Source organism: Myxocyprinus asiaticus, chromosome 27, assembly GCF_019703515.2.
Source record: "Myxocyprinus asiaticus isolate MX2 ecotype Aquarium Trade chromosome 27, UBuf_Myxa_2, whole genome shotgun sequence".
NCBI classification, from domain to species: domain Eukaryota; kingdom Metazoa; phylum Chordata; class Actinopteri; order Cypriniformes; family Catostomidae; genus Myxocyprinus; species Myxocyprinus asiaticus.
The window spans coordinates 40384716-40412615 of record NC_059370.1 but is presented as its reverse complement, the minus strand read 5'-3'; the positions used below and the strand labels follow the sequence as shown (position 1 = coordinate 40412615).

Here is a 27900-nt window from a genome sequence, read left to right as displayed (position 1 = left end):
TTTCTGCTTCTTTTTTTAAAGGAGGCACAAGTCAAAATTCATTTTTGTGGAAATCAACATTGACACAAATGCTGTTGATTTAGTTGAACTTGTACCTAAAATATTCCTTTAAGTAGACAATACTTCTAGGCTGGATTTTAATCGCAATAGTCTCACAATAGATTTAATTTATGAGTAGGTATGTCTAATGACAGCAAGCAAAACTACTTGTCTAATTTTACAGATGATGCCCTCTTCTGGCCATATGTAAAACAAGTAAACTCTTGGATACCCTACAACACAAGTGTAGAAACATCTTTAGCACTTCTTTATTCTGAACACAGCAATCAAATTTACAATGCAATGCAAATGACAGTTCAGTGAGTAACAAGAACAGACACCCTGCACAACATAAAAGCAATACAGATCACAAGTCACCAGTATTTTACCAGAGTTAGTTCCAAAACGAATGTGTTTGTTCCTTAAAGGAATTGAAGAGTAAATGGAAAAACTGTAGCCAAGCATGTGCAACTCTCCGAAAGATTTGCCACATCTCTTTATTTCAGTTTATGTAAAGAGCCTTGCAAAAATGACAAAGACAGAGCATAAATAAAATGAGTTATTAGGAAGACAGTGTACAAAAAAAAAAAAAAAAAAGTAGCTTAGAACATACTTACCTAGACCTTTCCTGGTAAAACCATACAAAAAAAAAATAAAAAAAATCAAGAAAATTCATCAGAAGTCAATAGCAGGTTCAGGCCATTAGTCAGTGTGAAACAAGTCACTCCACTGTTTAGCTTGTTCACATAGCATATAAAAAAAAAAGAAGAAAAAAGAAAAAGAAAGCAGGATTCATTATATTCTATTGATAGCATTTGGAAAACAATGTTGGCATTCATTAGGGAAAAGGTGAGCTGAGGTTTGCATCTGTCACCCTTTAGGTTATGATGAGAAAGCTAAAATAGGTCAAGCAGCAAATCACCTTAACTAAAAAAAACCTGTTACAGGATGTTATTTAACTTATATTTCTGATATACATCTTCCTTGGTTCAAAGACTGTCCCTTTGCCTTTAAGAAAGGCCCCATCATCCAACTTGATTTTCAAAAAGACCACTTCAATTACAGAATGAGGGTGCTGAAGTACTTTGGAATTCCAAGCAGATGCATAAACCGGTAGAGCCAACCAACATCAATTTATTTAGGGCATGATAGGAAGGGGAGCAGAGTCTCAGTGGAGCAACTCTGTGTATCCTGCGGTCCACTCTGGCTCATGGAATCTAAAGCTGACTGGGATAAATAGGTGCTCACTTATTCTCCATAGAGTCTCTGTGATTGACACATCCTGGAGAACGTAAGGGGGTGGGGCTTGTAGGTTAATGAGGATGGAGGGGCATGCAACCTTTGAGCTTAATTTAGGTGCTCTCGCTGGTCTCCAGAGACTGCATTTTGACGAGGTGGTCAGGTTTGCCTCCGGCAACATGATGTTCCCACATCTGCAGGTAAAGTTTCTCCAGGTCCATGGTGTACTGTTTGGTGTTAAAGAGTGGGCTGCAGATGCGCTGCTTCCACACGCGGGTGCGGATTTTCTTCAGGCTGTGTGGGATTGAGGAAAAAGTATATCATACACGTCTTGTTTTACAGGTGTAAAATGAAACTTGAGTGATGTTTGCCTGTGGAAAACTTGCCGCCACGACGTTAAGATGTTGTGTGTGGCTGACATGATATTGCCATGCGTTTGCTAGGGTGTTTTTGGTGGTTGCTAACAAGCCTAATTAAAAAGAGCCCACCAAGTTTGTATGATATTCTGGTCTTTCGAACAATTAATGACTTTTCCAGTTGTTTGTAATTACTGGTTAAGGATTTTACAAATAAATGTATTGAGATTGCATTGACAAGAAAACTCATTTGCCCTATATTTCCAGGTTTTAGATGACCTTGGGTAGCCTGAATGCAAGTCTATGGGATTTTTCACCCTATTAATCATCTGCCAATTGGATTTCATACATCCAATTGCTTAGAAAAGTACAATCTCTCCACTAAAAGCCACATGATTTAAGGCATCATTCATGCATGTAGCACAAACATGCAGGCCACGTTACATGTTCAGATCTAATATTTCAGGTTAGAGTTTTGTTAAAATAGTTAAGAGTAATGCCTTGAACATCACTAATAACAAGAACTGGGCTTACTATTCCATATCAGTGCCAAGCTTGACAGCAACATCTTCATACTCCTGACGACTTTGGGCTATCAGTTCAAGACAGCCGAGACAGGTCAGCTGAGAGGCAGCTACACGAGAAGCCAGTGTCTCTCCTGCACAAGAAGTCAAAAGATCAATGCATGGAAGACATCAATGCATAAATACGATTAAAGAGGTGTAATGAGTTTGTGTTACAGACCTGGCATGGTGACCATTGGGGTACCAGCCCACAGCACATCCATGCCTGTGGTGTGGCCGTTACAGAGCGGGGTGTCCAGGCACACATCCGCTAACTGCCCGCGCCTCACATGCTCCTCTTTGGGAGCTACAGGAGAGAAGATGATGCGAGAGGCAGGCAGGCCCATGTTCTGAGCGTACTGCTGGATGTTGGGCTCACCCACTGCAGGGAAGCGCAGCAGCCAGAGCACACTGTTGGGCACACGCTTCAGGATCTACACAATCAAAAGCACAGTAGGCGTCAATTTTACTTTAACAACAGATATATACTGATAATTCCTCTTATAGTTTTTGCAATTACTTAGGGGGCATCTGATGGAAGATACTCTATTTGAGCTGGGCAATATTTAGAATATTGTTGTGATGCTGTAACATTGTGTACAGTGCATCCGGAAAGTATTCACAGTGCTTCACTTTTTCCACATTTTGTTGTTACGTTACAGCCTTATTCCAAAATTTATTAAATTCATTATTTTCCTCTAATTCTACAAACAATACCCCATAATGACAACGTGAAAGAAGTTTGTTTGAAATCTTTGCAAATTTATTAAAAAAAAAAAAAAAAAAAAAAGAATCACATGTACATAAGTATTCACAGCCTTTGCTCAATACTTTGTTGAAGCACCTTTGGCACCAATTACAGCCTCAAGTCTTTTTGTGTATGATGCTACAAGCTTGGCACACCTATTTTTGGGCAGTTTCTCCCATTCTTCTTTGCAGGACCTCTCAAGCTCCATCAGGTCGGATGGGGAGCATCAGTGCACAGCCATTTTCAGATCTCTCCAGAGATGTTCAATCGGGTTCAAGTCTGGGCTCTGGCTGGGCCACTCAAGGACATTCACAGAGTTGTCCCGTAGACACTCCTTTGTTATCTTGGCTGTGTGCTTAGGGTCGTTGTCCTGTTGGAAGATGAACCTTCGCCCCAATCTGAGGTCCAGAGTGCTCTGGAGCAAGTTTTCATCAAGGATGTCTCTGTACATTGCTGCATTCATCTTTCCCTCGATCCTGACTAGTCTCCCTGTTCCTGCCGCTGAAAAACATCCCCACAGCATGATGCTGCCACCACCATGCTTCACTGTAGGGATGGTATTGGCCAGGTGAGGAGTGGTGCCTGGTTTCCTCCAGACATGACGCTTGCCATTCAGGCCAAAGAGTTCAATCTTTGTTTCATCAGACCAGAGAATTTTGTTTCTCATGGTCAGGTGCCTTTTGGCAAACTCCAGGCGGGCTGTCATGTGCCTTTTACTGAGGAGTGGCTTCCGTCTGGCCACTCTACCATACAGGCCTGATTGGTGGAGTGCTGCAGAGATGGTTGTTCTTCTGGAAGGTTCTCCTCTCTCCACAGAGAAACGCTGGAGCTCTGTCAGAGTGACCATCGGGTTCTTGGTCACCTCCCTGACTAAGGCCCTTCTCCCCCGATCGCTCAGTTTGGCAGGGCGGCCAACTCTAGGAAGAGTCCTGGTGATTCCAAACTTCTTCCATTTACGGATGATGGAGGCCACTGTGCTCATTGGGACCTTCAATGCTGCAGAAATGTACCCTTCCCCAGATCTGTGCCTCAATACAATCCTGTCTCGGCGGTCTACAGACAATTCCTTGGACTTCATGGCTTGGTTTGTGCTCTGACATGCACTGTTAACAGACAGGTGTGTGCCTTTCCAAATCATGTCCAATCAACTGAATTTACCACATGTGGACTCCAATCAAGTTGTAGAAACATCTCAAGGATGATCAGTGGAAACAGGATGCACCGGAGCTCAATTTTGAGTGTCATGGCAAAGGCTGTGAATACTTATGTACATGTGATTTTTTTTTCCGTTTTTATTTGTAATAAATTTGCAAAGATTTCAAACAAACTTCTTTCACGTTGTCATTATGGGGTATTGTTTGTAGAATTAGAGGAAAATAATGAATTTAATCCATTGGATTGGATGTGGAAAATGTGAAGCACTGTGAATACTTTCCGGATGCACTGTATATTGCAACGATTTAAATGTGTTTTTTATTTGTTCAAGTTTCCCCAAAGACCTTGTCATTAGACTTTTTTTGCAAACTTTCTTTTCTTGAGAGTATGAAAGCGTATATTATAAAAGAGAGGGAAAATGCATTATGCCATAAATTGTTGGGAAATGCGATATGCGATAGGATAATCCAATGATGACATCATCGGAGTGGGAACCCCCACCACCCAGATAAACTGAAGTTTACTGGAATAAAAAAGGACCATCTATCCCACATATCACAAACATGGTTGTCTTTAGTTCCAAATTGCATACAGACTTTGTATAATATGCAAGTTTACTATTAGCTATATTTTTTGTAAAAAGCATTTGAATATGAAGTAAATATCACCATATTGTGGGATATCCTAAAACAATCTTTGTTGTAAAATATTTTACTTTATTTTTTACAATGTAATTCATGTTCTATTAATTTCAAAATTACTTCATTCATTGTGGGACCTTTATTTTGAAAAATTATATCCAGAAGCGCTTGCCGTGGAAATTCGCATTCTGCTTTGGTTTAACAGGTTTGTTGTCAGTCTGAGAGAAATTATTTCACTGGACAATCCATTAATTGAAACCCATCTTTTGATTAGAGATGGGCATTTGAGTAATTTTGTTGTCAAGTACTCTAACACACAAAAAACGTGTACCCGATTACTCATAAATTAAAATGCACACAAAAAAAAATTACACATTTGACACGTATGTGAAATTTATATTTAGTTATATTCACAAACGTTACCATGAACGGTTTCAAAATAAAATAATTAAAACAAACTATACTTTTTGGGGGAAAATGAAATGAAAAATATGCATTAATAAAAGTGGAAAACAAAAGATTTAAAAATAACAGCAAAAATATTTGCTTTAGAAACACAGACACCATGATTTCTTCTCCTCTCAGCCAACAGCTTGACGAAACAACCACAGTAGGGTTGGGCATTTTAATCATTTTCTCTACTCAAGTACTCGGACTAATTACTCATCGAGTACTCGAGGAGCAATGACATGTACAGTACATAACTGTATATAAAAACATGCCTGACAAATGTTTTTGGCTGCTGCATTGCGTCTTGTTGTTCCAGTGTATCGTCTATTCATTATCATAGGCTGTTATAAAATTATGTTAAAAAATGTACAAAAGATTGCATAATCAAAATATAATGCATCATATTTTGTCATTGTGAAGATTCGCTGTCCAACTAAATGAAAGAATGTGCACAACGCGCGTCCGTCTGTTCTTCCTTCAGGTTACCGTAGTAATCTTAGTAAGCGCACACTAGTTTTTTAGTGACTGTCTGAACCGTCTATTTTCAAATCGCAGTTGGCTTAACAGGAGACGCCATAACCATGTTTTTAATATGCGTGTTAAGTTCAGTTTTGAAGACGCTGCATTCTGTTCCATTTATCTGTGCTTTGTCTAGCTGTTTGAAACACTCGCTTGCTGTATATGCGTTGCTTCAGCGCGTAGAGTCCACTGCCACACGCCTGGTGTGTGTGTGTCTCCCCATGTGTTCGCACCTGTGGGGAAAGCCGCGATGCTCCGTATTGTTGTTGCTGTGATGATTCATGAAGCATTCCATTCAACTCGGAGAGTCGGAATTTCCACCTTTCAACTGGGGAAAGTGCAACGGAATGACACTTTATGTCGGACTTCTAACTTGGAAATGCGTGCAGAAATCTTCAACTGTCATTTCGTCGAGATGCAGGTGTGTGTTACATCACGCAAATATGTCGGCACCCAGGGCAGGGAGGTTTACAGTCAGTGACAAACATTCACTTTTATTAAATAATATTAATCAACGAGCCAAAGTTCTTACATTAAAATTATGATAAAACGTGTTTAGCAAACATTTTGCAAAGACAGGTGTTCAAAACACGGTTAACTGCACTCTCTTTTGATTATCGTAATGATAGCATTGCAGCGTGGTATATCAGTTTGGTTGCTATGAGACGTCTCTGACAATAAATGTACCCCTCAAAATCACAACGTAATCAATCTCAAAATTAAAAATAAGCTACCTCTTTGACACGTTTGTGTTTAGTTGTCAGGTAATAGTCAATTAATTTCGAATTATGTGAAAAGTCACATCATGCATGATCACCATCGATCATCGTTTTCATGATCGATCATTGCTGCCACATCGGAGTACCATGCCCATCCCTAAACCACAGTGCCACCCAGTGGACTCAATTGTAACTGTGTGATTTGGTGACACAGAGGGAAAACACAGTAATTCAGCGCTGCTTGTGGCAGGCAAATGCGTAAAGGAAAATTGATATTTTATGACAATCGTGCACCCAGTCTATTCTCTGCATCACCTTGAAAGTTTCTATACTAAAATTATTCTGTTATCAGAACAATTCAGCCCTGGCATATATCATAAGAATATCTTACATTGGCCCACATCTGCAGGGTAGGAGGGTCGATCTTATAGAGCTGATTGTAGTTACAATAGACAATTGAGTCTTCAGGTAGGCCATACTGCGAGCGGGTGGTCACCACGATTGTTCTCGGAACCTCTTCTCCTGTTGCTGCCTTATTGTTGATCTAAACAGAAACATTAAGAAACACATGAGTAGCTAGCTTAGATCTGTGAAAAGACAAGCATGTGACAGCACAGCCCATCCCTACAAGCCAGTCGACTCCTCCGCCACCATGTTTGTGCCACCTACAGAAGTGGTGTGAAGGCCCAAGTGAACAGAGAAAAGGCTATTGCACATCCTGTCTCAAAGCGTGCTATTCTCAGTCAGCTTGAGTGTGCCATACCTGCAAGGCTACAGTCCCAGATACTACAACCTCCTCCACTGTAAAAATCTGAAAAACAACAACATGGTAATGTTCTGCTATGAAATTGTCTCTATGCCAGATCTTTTTTCATGGAGTCAAATTTCATGAAGGGGATGATCAAAGGAGAAAATGGATTGGAGATGATTAGAATTATTTAATCACCAACCTGACAGAAAAAAAGGCCCTCATGAGTGAATACAAAAAGGCACAAGCGCAAAAGCAACAGCTTTCTGGTAAACAGACCTCCACACCCATAAATCTCCATATGCAATTTACACAATTAGTCGTTACTGATGAGTAAATAAATGACCATATTTAAATGCAAAGGAATACTGTATTTTGATGTTAATTGGAATTTGATTCATATTCCAACCCGATTGCCATTACCCAGTTAAGCCAATATTCCAATTAGAAGAAATATATATAATATTATACCTAATTGCATTATGTCGGAAAAACGTTTATTTTATCAGAATGTGCGATGTATAGAGGAATATTCCAATAGCTATGGAGCACGTAATCCTCTTACTATTTAAATAAAAGCTTAAACGGAATATGGACCTTAATTAGGAACTGATATGCATGTAAATACGGTCAATTATTCACTTATTTGTCATGCTATGATTAATTGAAAAGACCAAATCACAGCCTGAGAGTAAGCACAGACCCTCTCAGCCAAGGAGAAGCAGAATAAATAATTTCCTCAACCACACAGAGTGTGGTTGAACACTGTTGGCATGTGGTGGGCCGTACCTGCGTGGTGGCCAGGCCGTTGCTGACGGTAAAGCCGTTGATGGTGACCTGGATCTGGCCCTGGTTGATCATGTTAATGATGGCCTCAGCAGCTGAGTTCATAGGGATGACGGGCATGGAGAGGGAGCCATTACTGTCAGTTGCCTCCTGACCATCACACTCCATCTGTTAAAGGGAACAATGAAAAATTAACATATCTGTTTAAGTGAACAGAGGAATGGGAGGTATTAAAAGCAGTGGTTTCTTCACTACCTTCACAACTTTGACGTCTGGTAGACTTTCCAAGAAGGCTTTCAGATCTATACCATTCAGCACAATGCGATTGTCAAAAATGTGTCCATTTGACTTGAAGTCAATAACTGCCTTTTTCTAAAGAAACAAAATAAAATACATTACATGAATTCAATCATATTCAACACACGCACCCAATTTAAAAAAAAAATCATGTTCAGATGATTACTAGGGATGTGCGAGACTAGCCGACTAAACGGTTCTGATGCTGCTAGTCAATACTGCAATTACTAGACGGTTAATTTTTCCCCATTAAACTGTTCAACATTTTTACACATTTACGTTTGGCTTTACATTTTAACAAAGGCTGCGCTTAAATTACTGTCATCTTAATGTCACACATTTTAAATATAATTAATAATAAAAAATAAATAAATAAAATAAAATAAAAAAAAGAGGATATCTGGAGCAGATACAAAGTTTCATTTCACCTCAGGCTGTGTGTGCTTCTTCCCCCCTCTCACTCGCGGCACATACTGGAAAATGGAAACTCAGCAAAGTGGCTATAAAATCATTTCGGTGGTGGTGCGGGAAGCGGATTTCCGAAACGTTAGCTTTAAAGTCGCTATGGATGTTTTCACATTTGAATGTCTTTAAATCTGTGCATGCTTTTAAGTTATTTTTCCACTGAGAGAGCTTTTTCAAGCACAAGATGATCGCCTCAAGTGAGTCAAGTCCCGTTTTTCACACCATGTTGATGTGTTAATTTTGCTCATCAAAAAATCTGTGCTTTTGAGTTAGTAGCCTAGAAAATGTTTTAGACTAGGTATGCCATTTTTTAATATGCTGATTAAGAAGGCTATTTTCAATGATATGCCGACTGCATAACTGGTTAAACTATCTTTTATTCTGTCTGCATGTCATGTTTAGAAAACATTAGGTTTCTTGTACATCACAGGCCTATTTTTTCCCTATCCTATAGCTATTTTTTTTACATCACAAAAAAAAAGGCCTATTGGTTAACGTTCTTTACCAAACAGCTGTCATATTAGATTAATATGCATGTCGTGAAATACGCACAACTTTTTCCCCTTCTCTTGTAGAGTTGGCTTAGCCTACCTGTGAATTATTTTCAATAACATCCTGACTATTTTAATATGTTAAGTAACTTTTACTTGGTGAATTCCATGTAGAACAGGCTATTAGGGTTGCTCTATTGGTCCTGCACTATTTATTCAATTATTTTAAATAAATATGCCTGTTTTCGCTAACGTTGATTCAGTGAATGCGTGTTATATTCTATATTTAACGTATAATGATCATAATGCAAGGCGAGCACGTCGCAGATAAATGCCTATTCAGCAGAATTTAGCATCAGCAGTATTTTAAATGGGTCGCATAAATTTTTTTTTTTTTTTTTTTTTTACTGTTTTCTGAAGGTTTCTTACTTTTTAGACTAGTTGACTAGTCTACTCCAAAATTTTCGTTTAAACGTCAGTGAAATTAGTCGTTCTGCACATTCCTAATGATTACAGAGACTAAGGTCGTTTTCAGACCTGTAGACCGTTTGCTTTGCTCCGAAACGTGGACTAAATTGTTACAATGTTGCATTTTCTTCTTGGTTCGATTTGCTTGTGAGCAAGCTGTTCCCTTATAGGTCACTATGTTTGTTCACTGTTCCAAGATGAAGTTCATCCATTGATATACCGGTTAAAATTATATGCCTCTAAAAAATTGGTCAACCATTAAAAGTTTTCCAGAATTTTCGAGCATTGCTAGTTAAAGTTTGTGCTCCAAATACAAATTATCCATCACTCGAATGGATATGAGTTGTAAAGTTTCTGTCATGGTTATTTTTATCCGTCATTAGTTGCTTTTGCATTATTTCTCCATTGAAATGTGCCTGTTCTCACAGATCTCTCTCCCTTTCTCACAGGTACACACACTCACACAAACAGCAGAGTAAAGCACGTAAAAATGTTTATTATATGTCAAAAAGTAGCTAACGCTGTTCTACCCATGTTCTGCCGCTATCCAAAAGAGAAAAACGATCGTACTAAAATTACCTCAGGAATTATAAAACAGCTCCTATTTTAAATGTGCTATTATATCTAATATAGTTGCCAAAAGGCTATATCCACGTTTTGATGATGAATTACAGAAAAGTGCTGATCTACAGATGTCTTCTCCAAAGATACCTCAGTTATGTTCATTGTTTTTATAGGGATATTGTTTGGTTCGTTGGGTCGGTTGCATTCTCACCACAAGCGAACCACTCCAGAGTTCGTTTGCAATCGGTCCGAGACCACCTCGTTCAGGCGGTCTCGGACCGATTGTTTTGGTGCGGGTCCGAGTGCGCTTGCCGTGTTCATATATGCCTAAATGAACCGAACCAAAGGGACAAAATGCGCCAGGTTCCGAAACAAACGCTCCAAACGTGCCAGGTGTGAAAATGCCCTAAATCTTACCTTGAGGTGAGGAAACATGTTAGCATGATCTCCAATGAAGAAAGTGTTTGGCATGTAGGCTAGTTTTTCAGAGTATTGCTCAGCAACCTCAATAGGAGACGTCTCCTTATCACTGATGATATAGTCCATGAACGGAGCTCCACTGGTGCCTGGGTAGCCAAGCCACATAGCCTGGAATGGATTGAAAAAAAATTATATAATTAGGATTCAATTACATTTTTGAGTGATTTTGAGTACCTGCTAGAGTGTTACGAGTTACACACTAAAGTTTAAATGGATAGTTCACCAAAAAAAAAAAAAAAAAAGTACTCACCATCATTCCTTTTTTTTTTTTTGCATCTTTTTTACATACAATGACAGTGAATGGTGACTGAGACTAACATTCTTCCCAACATCTCCATTTGTATTCCACAGAAGAAAACAGGTTTGGAACACAATGGGGATTAAATTGTAACAGAGTTTTCCTTTTTGGGTGAACTGTAATGCTTTGTGTTAGGGAATTGGTTTAATAAACATCCCTAATGAATGGAGCCTTGGAATGACCTTCTGAGGAGGATATTAGGGGGACGCTCAAATGCTTACCTGAATGGGAGCTGGGCGCAACGCAAACAGTTCATTGCGTGCTCCTTTAGTATAACCATTCATGTTGACCAGTATGTGGACTCCATCTTGGTGGATCCTGTCTGCTGCTTTTCCATTGCAAGGGATCTATGGAGACAAAAAACATGATAAAAACAGAACAGTAAAATGCAATGCATGGAGGGAAAAAAAAATAATAACCTGTGAGAGGTCAATAAAGTGGTGAGCCTCTGCCATCACTTTGACTCTGAAGTTGGTGCTGTCATCAGGGCTGAGGGCGTAGCAAAACACCTGTAATAACAACAGTATGAGAACCCCAGCTCTCCACAGTCAAGCCTTTTAACTGCAATACAGCAGACTCCTCACCTCAAACTTCTCAGAGTTGTGCATTCCAGGGATGGACTGCATCAGATGGGATGTAGGATGATTGCCAAAATCGGAGCTAATGTAGCCCACACGCAGACGTCCTCCACTGGCCTTCAGGTCCTTTGGATGCTCATAGGCAGGTTTATGCAGAGCATTGATCTATCAAACAGATTACATAAACATTCAAGCACTAATCTTACTGCAGTCAAGCTGTTGAAGACAACATGAAATAAAAAAAAAGAACACTATTTACTGTCTTAATAAATCTCCTTTTTATCCTAACCAGTCACGACCGCTTTATGTTCATGCTGAGATTGTGTCATGTTGCACAGCATTTTTGTTACTGGAAACTTGTGTATCGAATGGATAAGAAAAAGTTTGATTCATAACTTTTTTTCCCTTTTATTAAAATGTGATAATGTTTTCCTCTGAAACACTCCAAAAACAACATTTTTGCAACCAATTCTGAATGGATGTGGAAAAACAATATTAACCTAATAAATAATATTACAACACTTTACATTTACAACACTGATTCACTCAGAAATACATTGTATTATGGAAGTTAATAGAGTTGCGATTGCAGTTTTATGTTGTCTTTCTAATGACACAAGTCAATGTCCAAATATGACTCCTTTAACAGTAATATTTGATGTTACATTGTGTTAGTGGAGACTATTAATGCACACCTTATCCAAACAGAGGTTCCCATGTCTCTCAGCTATGGCCTTACGGAAACTGTGGGAGAGGGGGTACAGCATGCTGTGATGGGGGTGCACAGACGGCAGCCGGTTCTTATCCAGTTGGTCTGCCACAATGCTCACAAGCTTCTTCATACGCTCGTCATAATCGGTCCAGTCACACACAATCTGATTACGACAGCAGAATACGTCACACAAAGATTCACACCAGCACTAGCTGGAAACTCTCAAATGTGTGCATTCATAATGTATGCATACCTGTAGACAGTGAGCCAGGTTACAGTAAGCATCAGGAAAGTCAGGCTTGAGTTTCAGGGCAGTGCGGTAAGATGCAATAGCCTCAGGAATGTTCCCAGAATCCTTTGAAGAGAGAAGGTCAATTACACATTACAAAATAACACACACACACACACAAAAATTAAACAGGAGTGTAGAGGATTTAACAGGATTATAAAACCAAACCTTGTGTATAGAAGCCAAGTTACTATGAGCATCAGCAAAAGCAGGGTTGATCTGAATGGCACGAGTGTAGCACTGCAGGGCTCCCTGAATGTCCTGCATCTCTTTAAGAGTGTTGCCCATGTTGGAGTAGGCATCGGCAAATGTCGGGCTGATTCTGTTAAGTGATTGACAAGAAATAGACAGTGATATTGAAAATACTTAAAGGGGTAACCTGTCATGAGGAATCAAATTTTCCTTGATATTTTGACATAAGGTCATTGTACTATAAAAACTTACTGTAAGTTTCAGAACTCAAAACTTTCATACCAATGCAAAAAAATCAAAAAACACCTCATTCTCTACTTTGTGATGTTTCTACATCACAGGGGCTCATTAATTCATGAACTCCTCGATAGCAATGACATCAACATCTACTTTTACATAATTGCACCCTTGGTCTGCCCACTGGCGGTCAGTCGGCTGAAGAGAAGAGAGTAGCACAGATATGCCTACTATTCCTGCACTCCAAAGGGGACTGTGACTAGGAGGAGTGTGTGGCCGGACCGTAAGGTTGGACGCCTGGTGCTGATTTTACCCAATCAGCCGGGAGAGGGATAAAGAGGAGCCGGAGATGCCAGTGAGGGAGAGAGAGAGATGCACGTGGTGCGTTGTATGTGCATCAATGTTTGTATGTGTTTGAGTTAAATATTTTATTAAAAGTCTTCGTGATTGTTCACCTGGTTCCCACCTCCTTTAAAGAGAGTTAAGAACCCTGTCACACTGGTGCCGAAACCCGGGACTGAAGGAGGAAGAACGCCGCCATGGAGGCCTCACCTCCGGAGGAAATGTTTAAGACCCTCACCAGCATCCACCAGTTGCAGCATCAGGCCCTCCTCGAGCTGCGTACAGAGCAGGAGCAGCGGTTCATCGTGCTCCTCCAGACCCAAGCGGAGGACCAGTAGGTGCTCCGGAGCTTGCTAACCCAGGAGGGGGCTGCAAACCCAGTCCCCGCGACCACCCCGGTCCATGTTCCACTGGTCAAGATGGGCCCCTAGGATGATCCAGAGGCTTTCCTGGAACTCTCTGAGTGGACAGCGGGGGCATGCAGTTGGCCGAGCACCCAGTGTGCTGACTACCACCCCTGGAGTCGCGAGTTCACTACGCCGCCACAAGGACCAAAAGCGCATTGGGAATTGGGCATTCCAAATTGGGGAGAAAAGAGGAAAAAAAAAAAAAAAAAAGAAAGCCATCTTGCAATGAGTCGGCCGGACACCAGAACAACAGTGCCAACACTTCCGTTCGTTGACACTTGGCGAGCACGGCCGCCCGTTTGCCTTCACCCAACAGCTCCGGGATGCCTGCCAGCGGTGGTTGCTGGCTGAGCAACACGACGTCGGGGCTGTGATCGACCTGGTGGTACTGGAGCAGTTTATTGCTCGGCTTCCGAGAGGGACAGCGGAGTGGGTCCAATGCCATCGCCCGGCGTCACTCCACATGGCCATCCAGCTGGCAGAGTACCATATGGTGGCAAGCCCAGAGATCCTCTTTTCTCTCTCTCTCCTGTCTCTCCTCACTCTCTCTCCTACCCTTCCTCTGTTCTTATTCCTCCTCCCTGGAAATGGGGAGCACCCCTTTGCACAACCTGCCGGTTTCCGCTGTCCCTCTCCGCTCTCATTTCCAGGTCGATGAATCCGCCGTCGCAGGCGCGGGCGGGAAGTCTGGGCCGGTTTGCTTGAACCCCGGCCTTTCAAGCACCAATGCTCAGTGATGGAGGTAGGGACATTGGTTCGGGTCCCCAACACTCCACAGGCCACCCCCGATCGCACAGGAACGTACCACATAGTATTAAGGGGGGTACATACCAGGCCTTGGTGGATTCGGGTTGCAACCAAACCTCCATCCATCAATGCCTGGTTCAAGACAAGTCTTTGGGTGCTAGTTACATGGTGAAGGTGAGGTGTGTGCACGGTGATATCCACAGTTATCCTGTAATGACTCTGACTATTCCATTCCGGGGACAAAAACATATTGTTGAGGCGGCGGTTAGTCCTCGCCTCACCTAACCGTTAATCTTGGTTACGAATTGGCCGGCGTTTAACACTTTGAGGTAGTTACCACAAATTTGTGTGGATGGGTCCTGTAACAAAGCGCCTCGGTGTATGGTTTGCGATGTGCTGGATGGGGAGGCAGAGCCAAGGCCGTCTATGTCATCTCTACGGCAGGATGACGTAAGGGAGGGGGAAGTCTCGACTTTCCCAGCCCTTACAGGATTCCCTGCAGGGGATTCCCCTCTGGAGTAGACAAGAGACGAAACCCTTAGGGACGCCTTCGACCAAGTGAAAGTAATTGATGGTCAACGTCTTCAGCCAGACATTGCACTCTCATATCCATACTTTTCTATTATAAAAGATCGGTTGTATCGAGTGACGCAGGACGCTCAGACAAAAGAAGATACAATCCAGTTGTTGATACCGAAGAACCATTGGGAAATGCTATTCCAGACGGCTCATCATAATCCGATGGTGGGTAATTTAGGATGAGAAAAAAAACACTAAACCATCTAATGGCCCATTTCTATTGGCCGGGCATTCATGGAGATGTTCGCAGGTGGTGTGCGGCATGCAGTGAATGTCAGCTGGTGAATCGCTGGCCACCCCAAAAGCGCCAGGCGTCCAACCTTACAGCCAGGCCATGCCCTCCTCCTCGTCACAGGGACTTACACAGGACACCATCTTGCGCCCATCTTGACTATTCTGAATTATATTTTCTATATAAACATGAAATAGACAGACATTTTTGACCGGTGTCATGCGTCTCATGCCAATTTTAAGATCCTGTGTCAAGTTATAACTCTAAAAAGGAGACCCCGATTCTGTTTCTTTCAGCTTCGCTGCGTCTTGCTGTTTTGAGTATAAATGCATCCTGTGTTCTTGCTCCCATCTACGCTACTTTTTATTGCTGGTCTATGTAAACATACATCAGATGGACGTCTTTGATCGTTTTAATGCGTTTCTTGCATAGTGTTGTGAGAGCAAAGCAAGTTTAACTTCTAAAAACACATCTTGCTCTGCTCCATTCCACTACTGCCTCTGGCTGAGAGAACCTCATTTCGTCCTGTTTGTAAACAGACACGGACGATATGAGATGTCGCGGCTGTGAAGACCAGTGTCTCCGTTTTTGCCTCTGTTGAAGCACACCAACATCAGGAAATTGCCACTGAAGTCTAACAGTTCCTGATCGAATCAGTGCAGGATGATGTGTGTGTGGCACATTTCACAGTGGATTATGTGTGTGTGGCTCATTACAACATGGATTGCTTGTGAACAAAGGAACTGTTTTTTAAAGATAAAGTGCAGATAAAAATACTATTGGCCCCAAATGCAAAACAATAAGTAGCCAGTTTCATTCATAAACATCTCATCTGATGATGACTGTTTGATAATTGTGGTGCAGCTGGGCTTAAGTAAACAGTCTGATACACTCAGATGCAATGTGTTTCACACACAAAGTTTCACAGACTTTGTTGCTGTACTTATTTTGTGATGGATGTGCATTATGTACAAACCCTGAAATATAGTTTTTGTTGTTGTGGAGTTGGTTCTTTCTCTCTATTGAATGAGTTTCAAATATATATGGCTGTTTTCGAGAGGTTGTACAATGTTGGTCAATCATAACAGTGGCCGTTTACATCGCGGCCTTAAAGGGGAAGAGAGCCAAAAACCAAGCGTTTCAGTCAGAGGGCTAGAAACAGGGTTTAAAATGATCATATATAACTAAATTCTGACTGTTTTTGGTGCAAAATTTTACTAATGTTATAAGTGGACCTTAGGGAAAATAATAAAATTAGGGGGGAAAAAATGCATGACATGACCCCTTTAAGATATTTAGAGTGTAGATACTGGGAAAAATGGTTCACTTTAATTTATTACAACATTACTAAAAGAAAGCAAAACCAACTTGCCTGATGGCCTCCTTATAGTGCATGAGAGCTTCTTGAAGTTTCCCCTGCTGCTGCAGGACACTGGCAAGGTTCGAATGGGCAGCAGCAAACTCTGGGAACACCTGACCAACAAAGAAAACCAAAGCTCAAGTCAAAGGAACCAAAATACATAACTTTGGAGAAGCGATTTTTTTTTTTTTTACTCTTCTGTGGACTATATAGGTATGTCCACCTCACCTCCAGAGCTTTCCTGTAGAGCTGCACAGCCTCCTCAATGTTGCCCTGTTCACGCTTGATGTTGGCCAGATTGTTAAGGGAGTCAGCATGGGTGGGGCACAGACGCAGGGCTGTGTTGTAGCACTCTTCAGCTTCAGAAACCTAGCAGGAAATGCGGGAGTTAGCTGACTCTGGAACACTGCAAGCTAAGGGATCTTTGAAAGTTGGGAGCAACTGCAAACAAATCTCATCCTATGCACTATAAAGCTTTTAATATAAGTAAATGACAGAACTCGGATGCTATTTTCTTGAATTTTAAAGCAGCACTGTAGATCTTGGTCAGAATGGCCAATGTTTTCATAAGCCTTCATTGTGAGAAGCTTTACAAAAAAAAAAAAAAAAAAAAAACAATCCTCTTAATACCAAAAAAAACAAATGCTACTCAGTCTTCAGTTTGTTTAGAAATGACACCAATCATGCCCCACAACAAATTCCAAGGCTGCTGCATACAAAAAGTGTACAAGACCAGAGTGACATTTTTAGTAAGCACACAAATAGTTTCTTACATTTCCCTTCTCCTTCAGGGCATTAGCAAGATTGCAGTATGCATCAGGAAAGTGTGGCTGCAGCTCAATGGCACGTCTGTAGGTGTCAATGGCCAAGTCAATCAAACCCTGCTCATAGTACACGCAAGCCAGGTTTCCATGGACAACGGCATGGTTAGGACTCAGGCTGAGGGCACGCAGGTAACCAGCAACAGCTCTAAGAATGTGAAACAAGTAAAACCATATGAAAAAATGTAACATTTTTAGGCTATAAGGCAAAATCAGAAGAAAAAAAAAAAAATCATTGTAATGTGATTGTTTACCTGTCAAAGATACGAGCCTCTTTCAGAACATTGCCCAAGTTGATGTAAGCATCTAGAAAGTTAGGATCCAAAGTCACTGCCTGTAAAGCCAATTGAACATGCCATGTAAACTTCATATTTATTTATTTGTTCAAGCTTTCATAAATTATTTCCCAAGATAACCAAAAATGACCATGTGCTGACAAACCTTCTCAAAATGATGTATGGCCAGCCAGATCTCTCCCTGGGCGTTGAACACACAGCCCAGGTTACTCCATGCCACAGCAAAGTTGGGCTGAGTTTCAATTGCCTTCAGGTAACAAGCCTTGAACAGGTTAACAGTAAAAACCAAGAGGAAGAGGAGGTAGAGTAGAACAGCAGAGTAGAGAGGAGGGGTTGTAAAAGAAAATAAACCAAAAGATCAAATAAAAAAAGGAAGAAAAACAAAAAGGGCAGACAAAAGAAGAATTAGTGTCCATTTTCAAACAAAGCAAAAAGTGAGTCTACAGCATGGGCTCGCAGGCGCGAAAATCTGCCGCGCTAAGCTGCACACTTTTTCCTACGCTGCGCAGATCCAACCAACACCTACACTCCGACTTACATTCTTCAGTTATGTGGTTTTGAAACAACCGTGATCCATGAATTACATTTAAAATTATATTTTGAAACAAACATTTTGGATTACATTCTGCTCCGAGATCATAAAAAGTTGCAAAACACATTTATTACTTAATTTCAAGACAATTCCACAACCTCAAATGCAAGTGCGGCATGCAGGTGGAGGTCCCTGTAATGCAAGCGCAAAAAGCCACACGGATGGCCACTTGGTGTAACCATGCCGCGGTCGCCGCTTGCGTCATTTCCGCTAGCGCCCGCATTCGCCTGCGCAAACACCAGCTCAGGGGGCAGTCTACAGACCTGCAGCGATCCAACTCCCCACCAGACTGGCACACGCTATGAAACCCTCTTCCCATTTGGGGTGTGCAACTGGAGTTAGATCCCACGGCCAAATCTATTTATATCTAATGGGATTATCAACTGGAGTTCCAGCAAGTTATTTTTACGTAATAATTGTCGCCAATGTTGTCATATGTAGGGCTGGGTAGCCACTGGGTGCCATGCTAGCAAGGAGGGCATGCAGGTCTGCAAACCGCAAACCAGGGGGATGAAGGGAGGGGAGGGAGTGTGGTTCAAGCATGCGCCTTTTTGGTCTCATTTGAAGGGTTTTTGTCGCTGCGCAGCCCTTGCGCCGCTGAAGACTCACAGCGCATCATCTGCTCAGCAGAACGCTGCAACTCCAAATAAAGGAGAAAAAAATAAATCATACTCCAAAATGAACAGGAAAAAAATCATCAACAAGTAAAAGAGTTAGAGGATCTTACTGTGCTTTCGTTTGCTTACAGCATTTAATTACATGGACATTAATCTTTTTCTTTTGTTTTCATTTCTTTGTTTTCTTGCTTGCTTTTGTTTTTCAAAGGTAGCCACAAGACAGAAGAACGCATTGGAGTAAGGTGATTTTCTTTTGTTGGCAGTTACAAACCCGTTACCATATTTATGGACTTTGTTCTGGGGGGGGGGTGCGGCCGCAGCTGGAAGAAGAGAGGACTGATGCTGCCCTAGTGTTCCTGTCCACCAGACCGCACCTACGCAGGAATTGTGTCACCCACCTGAAACCTTCTAAATAACAATATCATTGGTGGAAAAACCAAAAGAGACAAAATAAGAACACAAGAACGTTAGTAAAAGTTTGTAATCAAGACATTTCATATGGATATCAAAACTTGTGTTGACAACAAAACAAAACAAGTAAAAACAAAGAAGGCAGCTTTATAAATGACCTAACATCAGTTTAAACCCATGCAATGTAAAGGATTTCACATTTTAAGATAAAGGAATATGTTCGTAAGGGCTCAAGTGTGAAGAAAGGCTTTGAGTTAAGATTTACACAGATTTTTGTCTTTTTTATTATCGTGTCACATTTTAAAACACAAAGGAGGGAGGCGAACTGGCTTGATCTTACCCAAATGAACTGATCACATTCCTCTGGGAATATTATTAATAATCATAACATACAAGGGGGAAAAAAAACTTTTCCTTTGTTGTATTATTTGTTTACATAGTTTAATACCTTGTTTGCTTTATTCTGTTCTGCCTTCTTGACTCCTGGCCAATGGATAAGGAGAAAAGCCTGGGGTTTAAAGATTTCATAATCATCTAGAAGCCTCCACAGCTCTGAAATAAAGAGGTCATCGCTTGTGCTGCGCGTGTGTAATTCTGTCTCTATCATGTTATCTGACGCGTGCAGTGGAATGCATATAGGGATCTGTCTGCCTGGCACAGCCCAGGGCGAACACAGAGTTTGAAACACATAAACCCACCCAAACCTGGTTAGCCATACTTAACTAGGGGAAAGTGACATTGCACAGGGGAAAAACGAGGACCAAGCTCATACGGCTGTCTGATTAAATGCACTGTGAATACCCTTGATGAGCATCTGCTGGCTTGGCTGACAGTTCAGGCAGACAGTTCATAGCGCGCACACTCCACGGGCCCTGGGCAAGCGCGCGGGGGGTTAGGAGCGACAGAGCTGGTGGGGGAACCGCTGGCACCCTTGTACTCTTCCCCACTCCACCCCCCTGTGGCACCAAATAAGAGGGCTTCTAACCAACAAGGGGAGAACTCTCTTTACCCATCTCCCAAAGTCCCACTAACACCACAAATTGCAACACTGCCTATAAGCAGTGAAAAGAAGGCATTTAATATTGACCTCATATAGTTGGGGAAGTAAATGTAAATCACACCTATTGCCAGATGGATATTTTTCAGCTTTTGAGGGGAATAAATGGTTTTAAAAAACGCAAGAGACCAGAATTGCGTGGTTAGGGTTAGAAGCCATCTTATTTCCGTATTTTTGCATTGCAAAGATCACTATCTTCATCAGTCCATTTATTTCTCCAAGACCGAGCCAGCAAAATCCCCCCCGTGAGACTAAATGAAAAAAAGCATGCCAAAACAGCAGCATGTGTTTTAGGATCCCCATTTGGTGAGACACAGAAAAGCCCAGCCTTTCTTCCTGTGTGTGTGTGGTGGGGTGTCAGTGTTTAGACCGAGAGAAAGTACTGGAGTGAGAGAGGGCAAGGAAGAAGGGATGGACAGAAGGGGCCTGTATCTAATCTTCCCATCCAAATGAACAATAAAACAAAGAGGGGTTAAGGGATTGTAATACTGCTAAAATAAACCAAATAGATTTGCTTCTGAGCAATGTGATGAGAGAGTGGTCTGGTGGTTTAGGGTATTCATAGTTTTCAGTCACGTGACTGGCGCGGAGACCTGGAGAGCAAAACATAGTTCCAACATGGCAGCCAACACGGCAGCCAACACTGGACACTCCATAGAACTGCAGAACAGGCCTGTCAATTTTCCATCTGTTTCAAGCCACAAGTATTTAGATCACCTCTCAAAAGAAGAAAAACAAAGATATGTGAACATACTGCAAGTTTTGGGCACTTGCGATCCATATACAGCACATGCCGCAGTATTTCAATCACTAAAAACAGTGAAGTCCCTGCCAGAGCTCCACTTTTTAGATGTTTACATATATCTTGTGGAGAATCTCTCCCCTTACACTGCCGCCAGGATGAAAGTGTACAAAAGTACAGACAGTTATATGTATTTTTGATCTGGATGGGTCAATAATGCTGCCGTTTGGGACGTGAATGACAAGAAATTCTTCATTGTCAGAGCAAAGTTGAGTGCTAATTAGCTAACGTTTGTGATATCGTTCCTACAGACAGGTAAAACCCTCTCTCCCTTCCAACAACTGCTGTTAACTCTTCAGAGTGAAAATGAGCCTTCCCCTTAACTAGATAACTTATTATTTAGCTAACGTTAGCTAACTGTTAACATAACCATTTCCCGACTCAGGAAACAGTTTCGCTAGCTAGCGAAACTGGTCAAGACCACTGTATTTGGTTGCGTCATTCCACGAAAACTAACCATGTCTGAACGATTACATAAAAATATATTATGACTAAAATACAACAGTTAAAATACTCAGTGTTTACTTGAGCTTACCTTTGATTAAATGTTTGCTGTAAAGACGTGTGTACTTTGAGGGTTAACATTCTTTGCCCTCCCCAGGGACAGAGGCACGTCTAATAGCACAAATCCACAATCTCCTCTCTGGGTTTTCTTTCTCGGACGGGATTCTGTAGAGGCACAACCCAGGCTTGTCTCCTCGTCAGTTAGTGCATCCGACTGAACCACAACTATCCAGCATTTTAGCTAAACAAACCTGGTCAAAATAACTGGCGGGTAGCGGAAGAAAGCTTTGTTTTGCCCTCCAGATGGGCGTTCATATAAGGATGTGACGTCACATGAAAACTATGAATATTACTTTTAGTCCACTCTGCTCTAGTTGCTGGGACTGAATGGTAAAGAGTGCGCTGACATGGCGCTTTAGAAGGGGTGAAAGAAATGACTAAAAGGCACCACTCTCTAGAGAGTGTGTTCACAAGAACTTGAGGAAAAAAGCACTCACTCACTCCGAAAGTACAAGAGCAGACATAAGTCAGATAGGGGATTATAGTCTACAGCTATGATTCTAAAATAAAAAAAAAACAATAAAAACAAACAAACAAACAAAAAAAAAAAAAAAACAACGTGCAATGGCCGACTTGTTTCAACATACCTTTGCCTCTTCAAGGCGCCCAAGCGCTTTAAGGAGGTTACCCAAGTCACTTCGTACACAATACAGATCCTGTAATAAAGAACAAATCAACATCATTAATCCATCACTTACAAAGAAAAAAGTGCCAGCAATATACAGATATATTATTTAAGATATTTTAATTATCACAGATATCTAATTTTGATGTAGTTTTTGTTTGGGCAACAGGTTTGCCCAAGACTCTGTCGCAACTCACAAGTATGAGAACATTAAAACAAATATTTGAATCAGTTTCTCATCAGGTTAATCCAGGTTAAACTATAAAAACAGGTAAAACAGCTAAAAACCTAAATAAGATGCTTAAGCTCCAATATTTTTAGCTACATCACCCAGCCCTAAAATCAGCTGTGTCTCATTGAAATGATTCGTAACTGAACTCACGGGATTGTACTGGAGAGCAGACACGTATGCCTGGACTGCTCCCTCCATGTCACCTGCTGCGACCAGCGCTGCTGCCAGGTTGATATATCCATCGATGAAGTCCGGTTTAAGACGGAGTGCATGACGGTAGTGCTCAATGGCCTCCTGTAGTTGCCCCCGCTCCTTGTATACATTGCCCAGGTTGGAGTAGGCCTCAGCCAGCATGGGGTTCTGCTTAATGGCCAGAGTGCTGAAGTGGGCCGACCTGCATGCCAAGAAAAGGTTTAAAAATTGAGCTGTAACTGAGACTGGACATTTTCCTACCACACAACTCAACTGTGCTCCAAACACTCACTACTGCACCCTAAGAGGAATTTTCCAGCTCATTTTCAATTTTAAGTCAATATGAAATCAAAATCTACCCTATTTGCTAGTTTATACAGTACACCATTTATGGGTGTGCATTATTATTCCTAAGAAAAAAAAAAATATTCCATTGATAATATTCCAGCAAAACATAACTTGTTCCACCAATTAAACAAATTTCCTTTTTGGTAGACACTGTGTGTAAAATAACCTAAAATTTTCCTTTAAATAATACCTTTTAACAAAGTCCACAACATTCTTTTGAAATATAAGAGAGAAACTTTAAAGCCATCACGTTATGAAAAATAAAAATGTTCACAAATGAAAATTCTCCCATCATTTAGTCACCCTCAAGCCATCCCAGATGTGTATGAATTTCTTCTACAGAACACAAATGACTTTTTTAGAAGAATATCTCAGCTCTGTAGGTCCATACACTGCAAGTGAATGGTGACCAGAACTTTTAAGCAAAGCAAATAAAGGCAGCATAAAAGTAATCCATTATTCTCCAGTGGTTAAATCCATGTCTTCAGAAGTGATATGTTAGGTGTGGTGAGAAACAGAACAATATAAGTCATTTTTACTGTACATTTTTTCTCCACCTTTGACCAGCCCCGACCAGGTGGTTATATGCACGAAGAATGCGAACTGACAAAAAACAAAACAATGTGGAAGTGAAAGTGGAGATGTATAGTAAAAAAGGATGGACTTAGCATAGACCTCAACAAAATAACCTGCCAGTTGAACTGCAATGCACCTCATTGATCTCTGCCTGCATCACCTTTGTTTATTGATGGACTACACTCTTGAAATGGAATACATAGACTATCAATTAATTACCAACAAAAGCCTTCATCAGCCAACTAACAAAGGACAATGGATCAATGTGAACTTCTGCAGTTAATCAAGCATGGACTTCAAAGACATTAGTCATTAAAAACACAGTTCATACAAATTTTTGTATAAACACTGGCCCTTAACCCTTACTTAGTTTACTAATTTAAACCATGACTTGCACTGCACACAAATAACTACTACTGGCATTATATTCATGCTGTTTAGCCAGAGGGGAACTGGCCCCCACAGTGAGCCTGGTTTCTCCCAAGGTTATGTTTCTCCATTAACCAACATCTGATGGAGTTTTGTGTTCCTTGCCACAGTCGCCTTCGGCTTGCTCACTGGGGTTCTAAATACAATTATGATTTAATTATTTATTTTTTATACACATTTGACAACTACACAATGATCACTAAGACTTTATAGATATTACAGTTTCATTTTCTGTTAATGCAAGACTTTCTGTAAAACTGCTTTGAAATGATGTGTGTTGTTAAAAGCGCTATACAAATAAAAATGACGACTTAAAGGACTTAAATATTGATCTGTTTCTCACCCACACCTATCGCTTCTGAAGACATGGATTTAAACACTGGAATATTTTGGGTTATTTTTATACTGCCTTTATGTGCTTTTGAGCTTCAAAATTCTGGCCACCATTTACTTGCATTGTGAGGACCTACAGAGTGGAGATATTCTTCTATGTGTTCTGCAGAAGAAAGAAAGCCATTCACATTTGGGATGGCCTGAGGGTGAGTACCAGTAATTGATGAGAGAAGTTTCATTTTTTGGGTGAACTATACCTTTAACAGCAAAAGACTGTCTAAGCAGGACAGAGCACAGCATAAAGAAAAATCCCAACCAATAAAGACCCATAACACCACGCCATGGATGTTCCAATGAAGCCCAATCAACCTCAGTGAAGCAGACCCACCACGTCCATGAAGGGAGAGCAAAGCTGCTCATCTCACCTGTCAAGCCTGCGACACTGGAAGTGGATAGATGAGAGCAGCAGCAGGACGCCAGTATTATCAGGCTCCTGCCTCCACAGCTGCATACAGTGGCGCTCTGCCGCCTCAAAATCTCCTGACTGATATTCACGATGCGCCAGCTCTGCCAACCCTTGGAAGGAAAGCATACGTTTGGTTGGTTCTGGAGCACCAACACAACCCAGAGGAGGGGTGAAACAACATGTTAGAAGAAATGGAAATGAGGCAAAAAAATAAAATAAAAAATGACAAGAACACTGGTTCCTTTGTTTCTTTAAAGTAACATTTAATTGTGTGGAAACATTTATAGGCAGAATGTAATAAATATGCCTGCATAAACCTTTAAAACCAGCTTTTAATGGTTCCCTGTATTGATGCTTGAACATTTTTTTGATCTGCCATCAAAAAATAGCCAGGGAAAATTAATTTCAAATAAACTCAGCATCTAATAATCTAAAATGATTGAAATGAATGATTTTACTTCATTAATAACATAAATAACTTTGTCAAGGAATGAATATAGATGACAATGAAAAGCAGAGGTGTGTAGAGCAGGGGTTTTCAAACTGGGGTCCGGGGACACCCAGGGGTCTGCAAGGGGACCGAGGACAACTTTAGAGAGGGAGAAAAAAAGTGTAAATAAAAACAACAACAACAATAACAATAATAAAAAACTATTTTAAATTAAAATATTTAAATAAAAAATAAACATTCACCAAACTGGACATTATTACTGTTTCATTCTGTTTTATATGTACTACAAATAGATTTGAATTTAATTGAAAATGATAAATGTAACATTATTTTAATAGTGGGTAGAAAAAGAGATGTGGTCAGCTTAATACAAAGTAAATATTTTCCAGATATTTATTTATTGTTATACAATAAAAATATAAAATCCAATTACTTAAGGGGGTCCCTTGCAAAGATATCATCATATCTGGGGGTCCTTGGAATTAAAAAGTTTGAAAACCCCTGGTGTAGAGGATTTAGGAATGAATGAGCATGAAACGTCACATGAAACAAGCAAAGGAAATTTACATACATGGTGTGCACACTACAACTACTAAATATTGACAATTATCTCAGTTTATTTCAATAAAAATGACTAAACTACCAGCATACTGCAACAGAGCAACAATAAAGTCAACAAGCTACATTTTAGGCTACTTTCATTAGAATCGCCATTGTAATAACGTTAGTTAGCTGTTGTTGTCTTTGGCATTGTTCAACATAAATGTTAGTTAACCCTTGTGCGTCAATAATAAAAAAAAAGTACTCAGAGGTCCATAGAGGACAAAAATGTCCGCATCAAAAAACTGCCATAATAATATTATATATTAATATTATTTTCCACTTTCAATTAGTAATTTTTTTTTAACTAACATCAGTCTTGATTAGTAATTTTTTTTAGCTAACATCAGTCAGAATGAATATTCATTTTCAGGATTTTAACCCTTTAAATTCCAGTTTGTTTATATAATGCCACTGTTGTTTTTTTATGGAAAAACAAACAATGAATTATTTTCCATATACTAAATGCTAAGGGGAATTTTTTTATTTTTGGGGGGGATTATCACAGTCTGGGATATGTCAATTATTAGCAACAACATTGATTTTGATGCATTATTATTTTTTGTGCAGTGTAAGAATAAATAAAAAAAAATAAACACACTCAGTACCTTAGAGGACAAAAATGTCCACGTCAAAAAACTGTCATAAAAATATCATATATTAATATTATTTTCCACTTTCACTGACTTCTATTTTTTAACCAACATCAGTCCTGACCATAACTACCAAATATTCGCTCATTTTCAGGATTTTAAGGCTTTAAATGCCAGTTTGTTTACATAATGCCACTGTTGTTTTTTACACACACACACACAAATTTCTCAATACACACATACAAAACACACTCTGACATCCATACCAACACACCCACACAATTTTAGCTGCATCATTTTTTCAATTGGCCTGCAGTGCTCTATAATACAGCAAACAGAAAATAGGAAAAAAGTATGTAATTGCTCCATAGGCTAAACATGAGGAAAAGGGCGCCATCTGGTGGAAAATATTACAAATTAAAATTTTGAAGCCAGGGCTCCGGAATGAAAGCATAATATCATAGAATTCATGATTTTATAATTTAATGGCCCAGGGATCAAATATTGCCGTTTTAATGTGTACATTTTTGTCCTGAAGGTCCTGAGTATAACTATTTTGTGTACACAGTGTATTATAGATGTATTTTAATGACTGAGGTTGAAATATAAAAATTCCCCCCAAAAATACAGACCTTTGGCAAAATGTATGACGTTGGCATTAACACAGCCAAAATGATCGAAAGCACAAAAATGTCCCGATGGTCGCACAAGGGTTAAATTTCACTAAAGTAGCCGAAATATTGTACAAGTGCCGTTCATGGCTGGACATTACTCATGGTTACCTGTGCTGTCAGCCACGTTCCCCACCGAGCTCGCCATCTCTCCTTCACTCTTTACTGACTCCTGTGCAGAGGCTGACAGTGCGACGATATAAGAGAAGACGTAAAATATAAAGGTCAAAAACTTTTAAAACTATATGCTGATTTTATGCCGAAAACAGACGTTAACGCTAAGTCTTCGGTTAGCAGTCTTCGGTCCTTCTGCTGCTAGGCGAACACACTACAGTAGTGTGAATCTGACGCGCAAAAGACTTCACCTTTAAGAATGTTCTTCTCGGCTTTAATTGCCAGAGGAATTTATGTATATATCAATCTTGAACCCAGGTCTATATTACTTGTAAAATAGGCCAATTTAAGTTCGACACTACCACCATTGCGGTACTCGTGCTAACAATAGCATCTACCCTCCTCCAAA

The 27900-nt window shown here is 40.5% G+C and overlaps 1 protein-coding gene across 5 annotated transcripts; it reads right to left on the bottom strand.

The window, feature by feature from the left end:
* Window positions 1–286: 286 nt before the first annotated feature.
* LOC127417774 (UDP-N-acetylglucosamine--peptide N-acetylglucosaminyltransferase 110 kDa subunit) lies at window positions 287–27900 on the bottom strand. 5 transcript variants are annotated; one of them, XR_007893334.1, is made up of 24 exons: window positions 27489–27900; window positions 25022–25202; window positions 22869–23112; window positions 22449–22517; window positions 17964–18080; window positions 17777–17856; window positions 17475–17670; window positions 16930–17070; window positions 16714–16814; window positions 12774–12927; window positions 12570–12671; window positions 12300–12479; window positions 11611–11769; window positions 11446–11535; window positions 11248–11373; window positions 10666–10836; window positions 8219–8335; window positions 7967–8131; window positions 7193–7240; window positions 6821–6973; window positions 2379–2631; window positions 2169–2292; window positions 657–1572; window positions 287–559 (listed from the first exon to the last, which is right to left on the bottom strand). XR_007893334.1 is itself a non-coding variant. In XM_051657989.1 (23 exons), the coding sequence occupies exons 1-23, from the start codon at window positions 27523–27525 to the stop codon at window positions 1392–1394; spliced, it is 3189 nt and encodes a 1062-aa protein (XP_051513949.1). In that variant the 5' UTR covers window positions 27526–27900; the 3' UTR covers window positions 287–1391. The 5 variants fall into 5 exon arrangements, 4 of the variants coding, with proteins under 4 accessions (XP_051513949.1, XP_051513950.1, XP_051513951.1 ...); XM_051657989.1 differs by having other exon boundaries at window positions 287–1572; XM_051657990.1 differs by having other exon boundaries at window positions 287–1572; window positions 25022–25172.

Coding starts and splice junctions, on each gene's coding strand:
- LOC127417774 (XM_051657989.1), bottom strand. CDS start 27,525: ATGGCGAGCTCGGTGGGGAACGTGGCTGACAGCACAG. Junction 12,480..12,569: donor ACCTGGCTCACTGTCTACAG/GTATGCATACAT, acceptor TGTCGTAATCAG/ATTGTGTGTGACTGGACCGA. Junction 2,293..2,378: donor CCCAATGGTCACCATGCCAG/GTCTGTAACACA, acceptor CTTCTTGTGCAG/GAGAGACACTGGCTTCTCGT.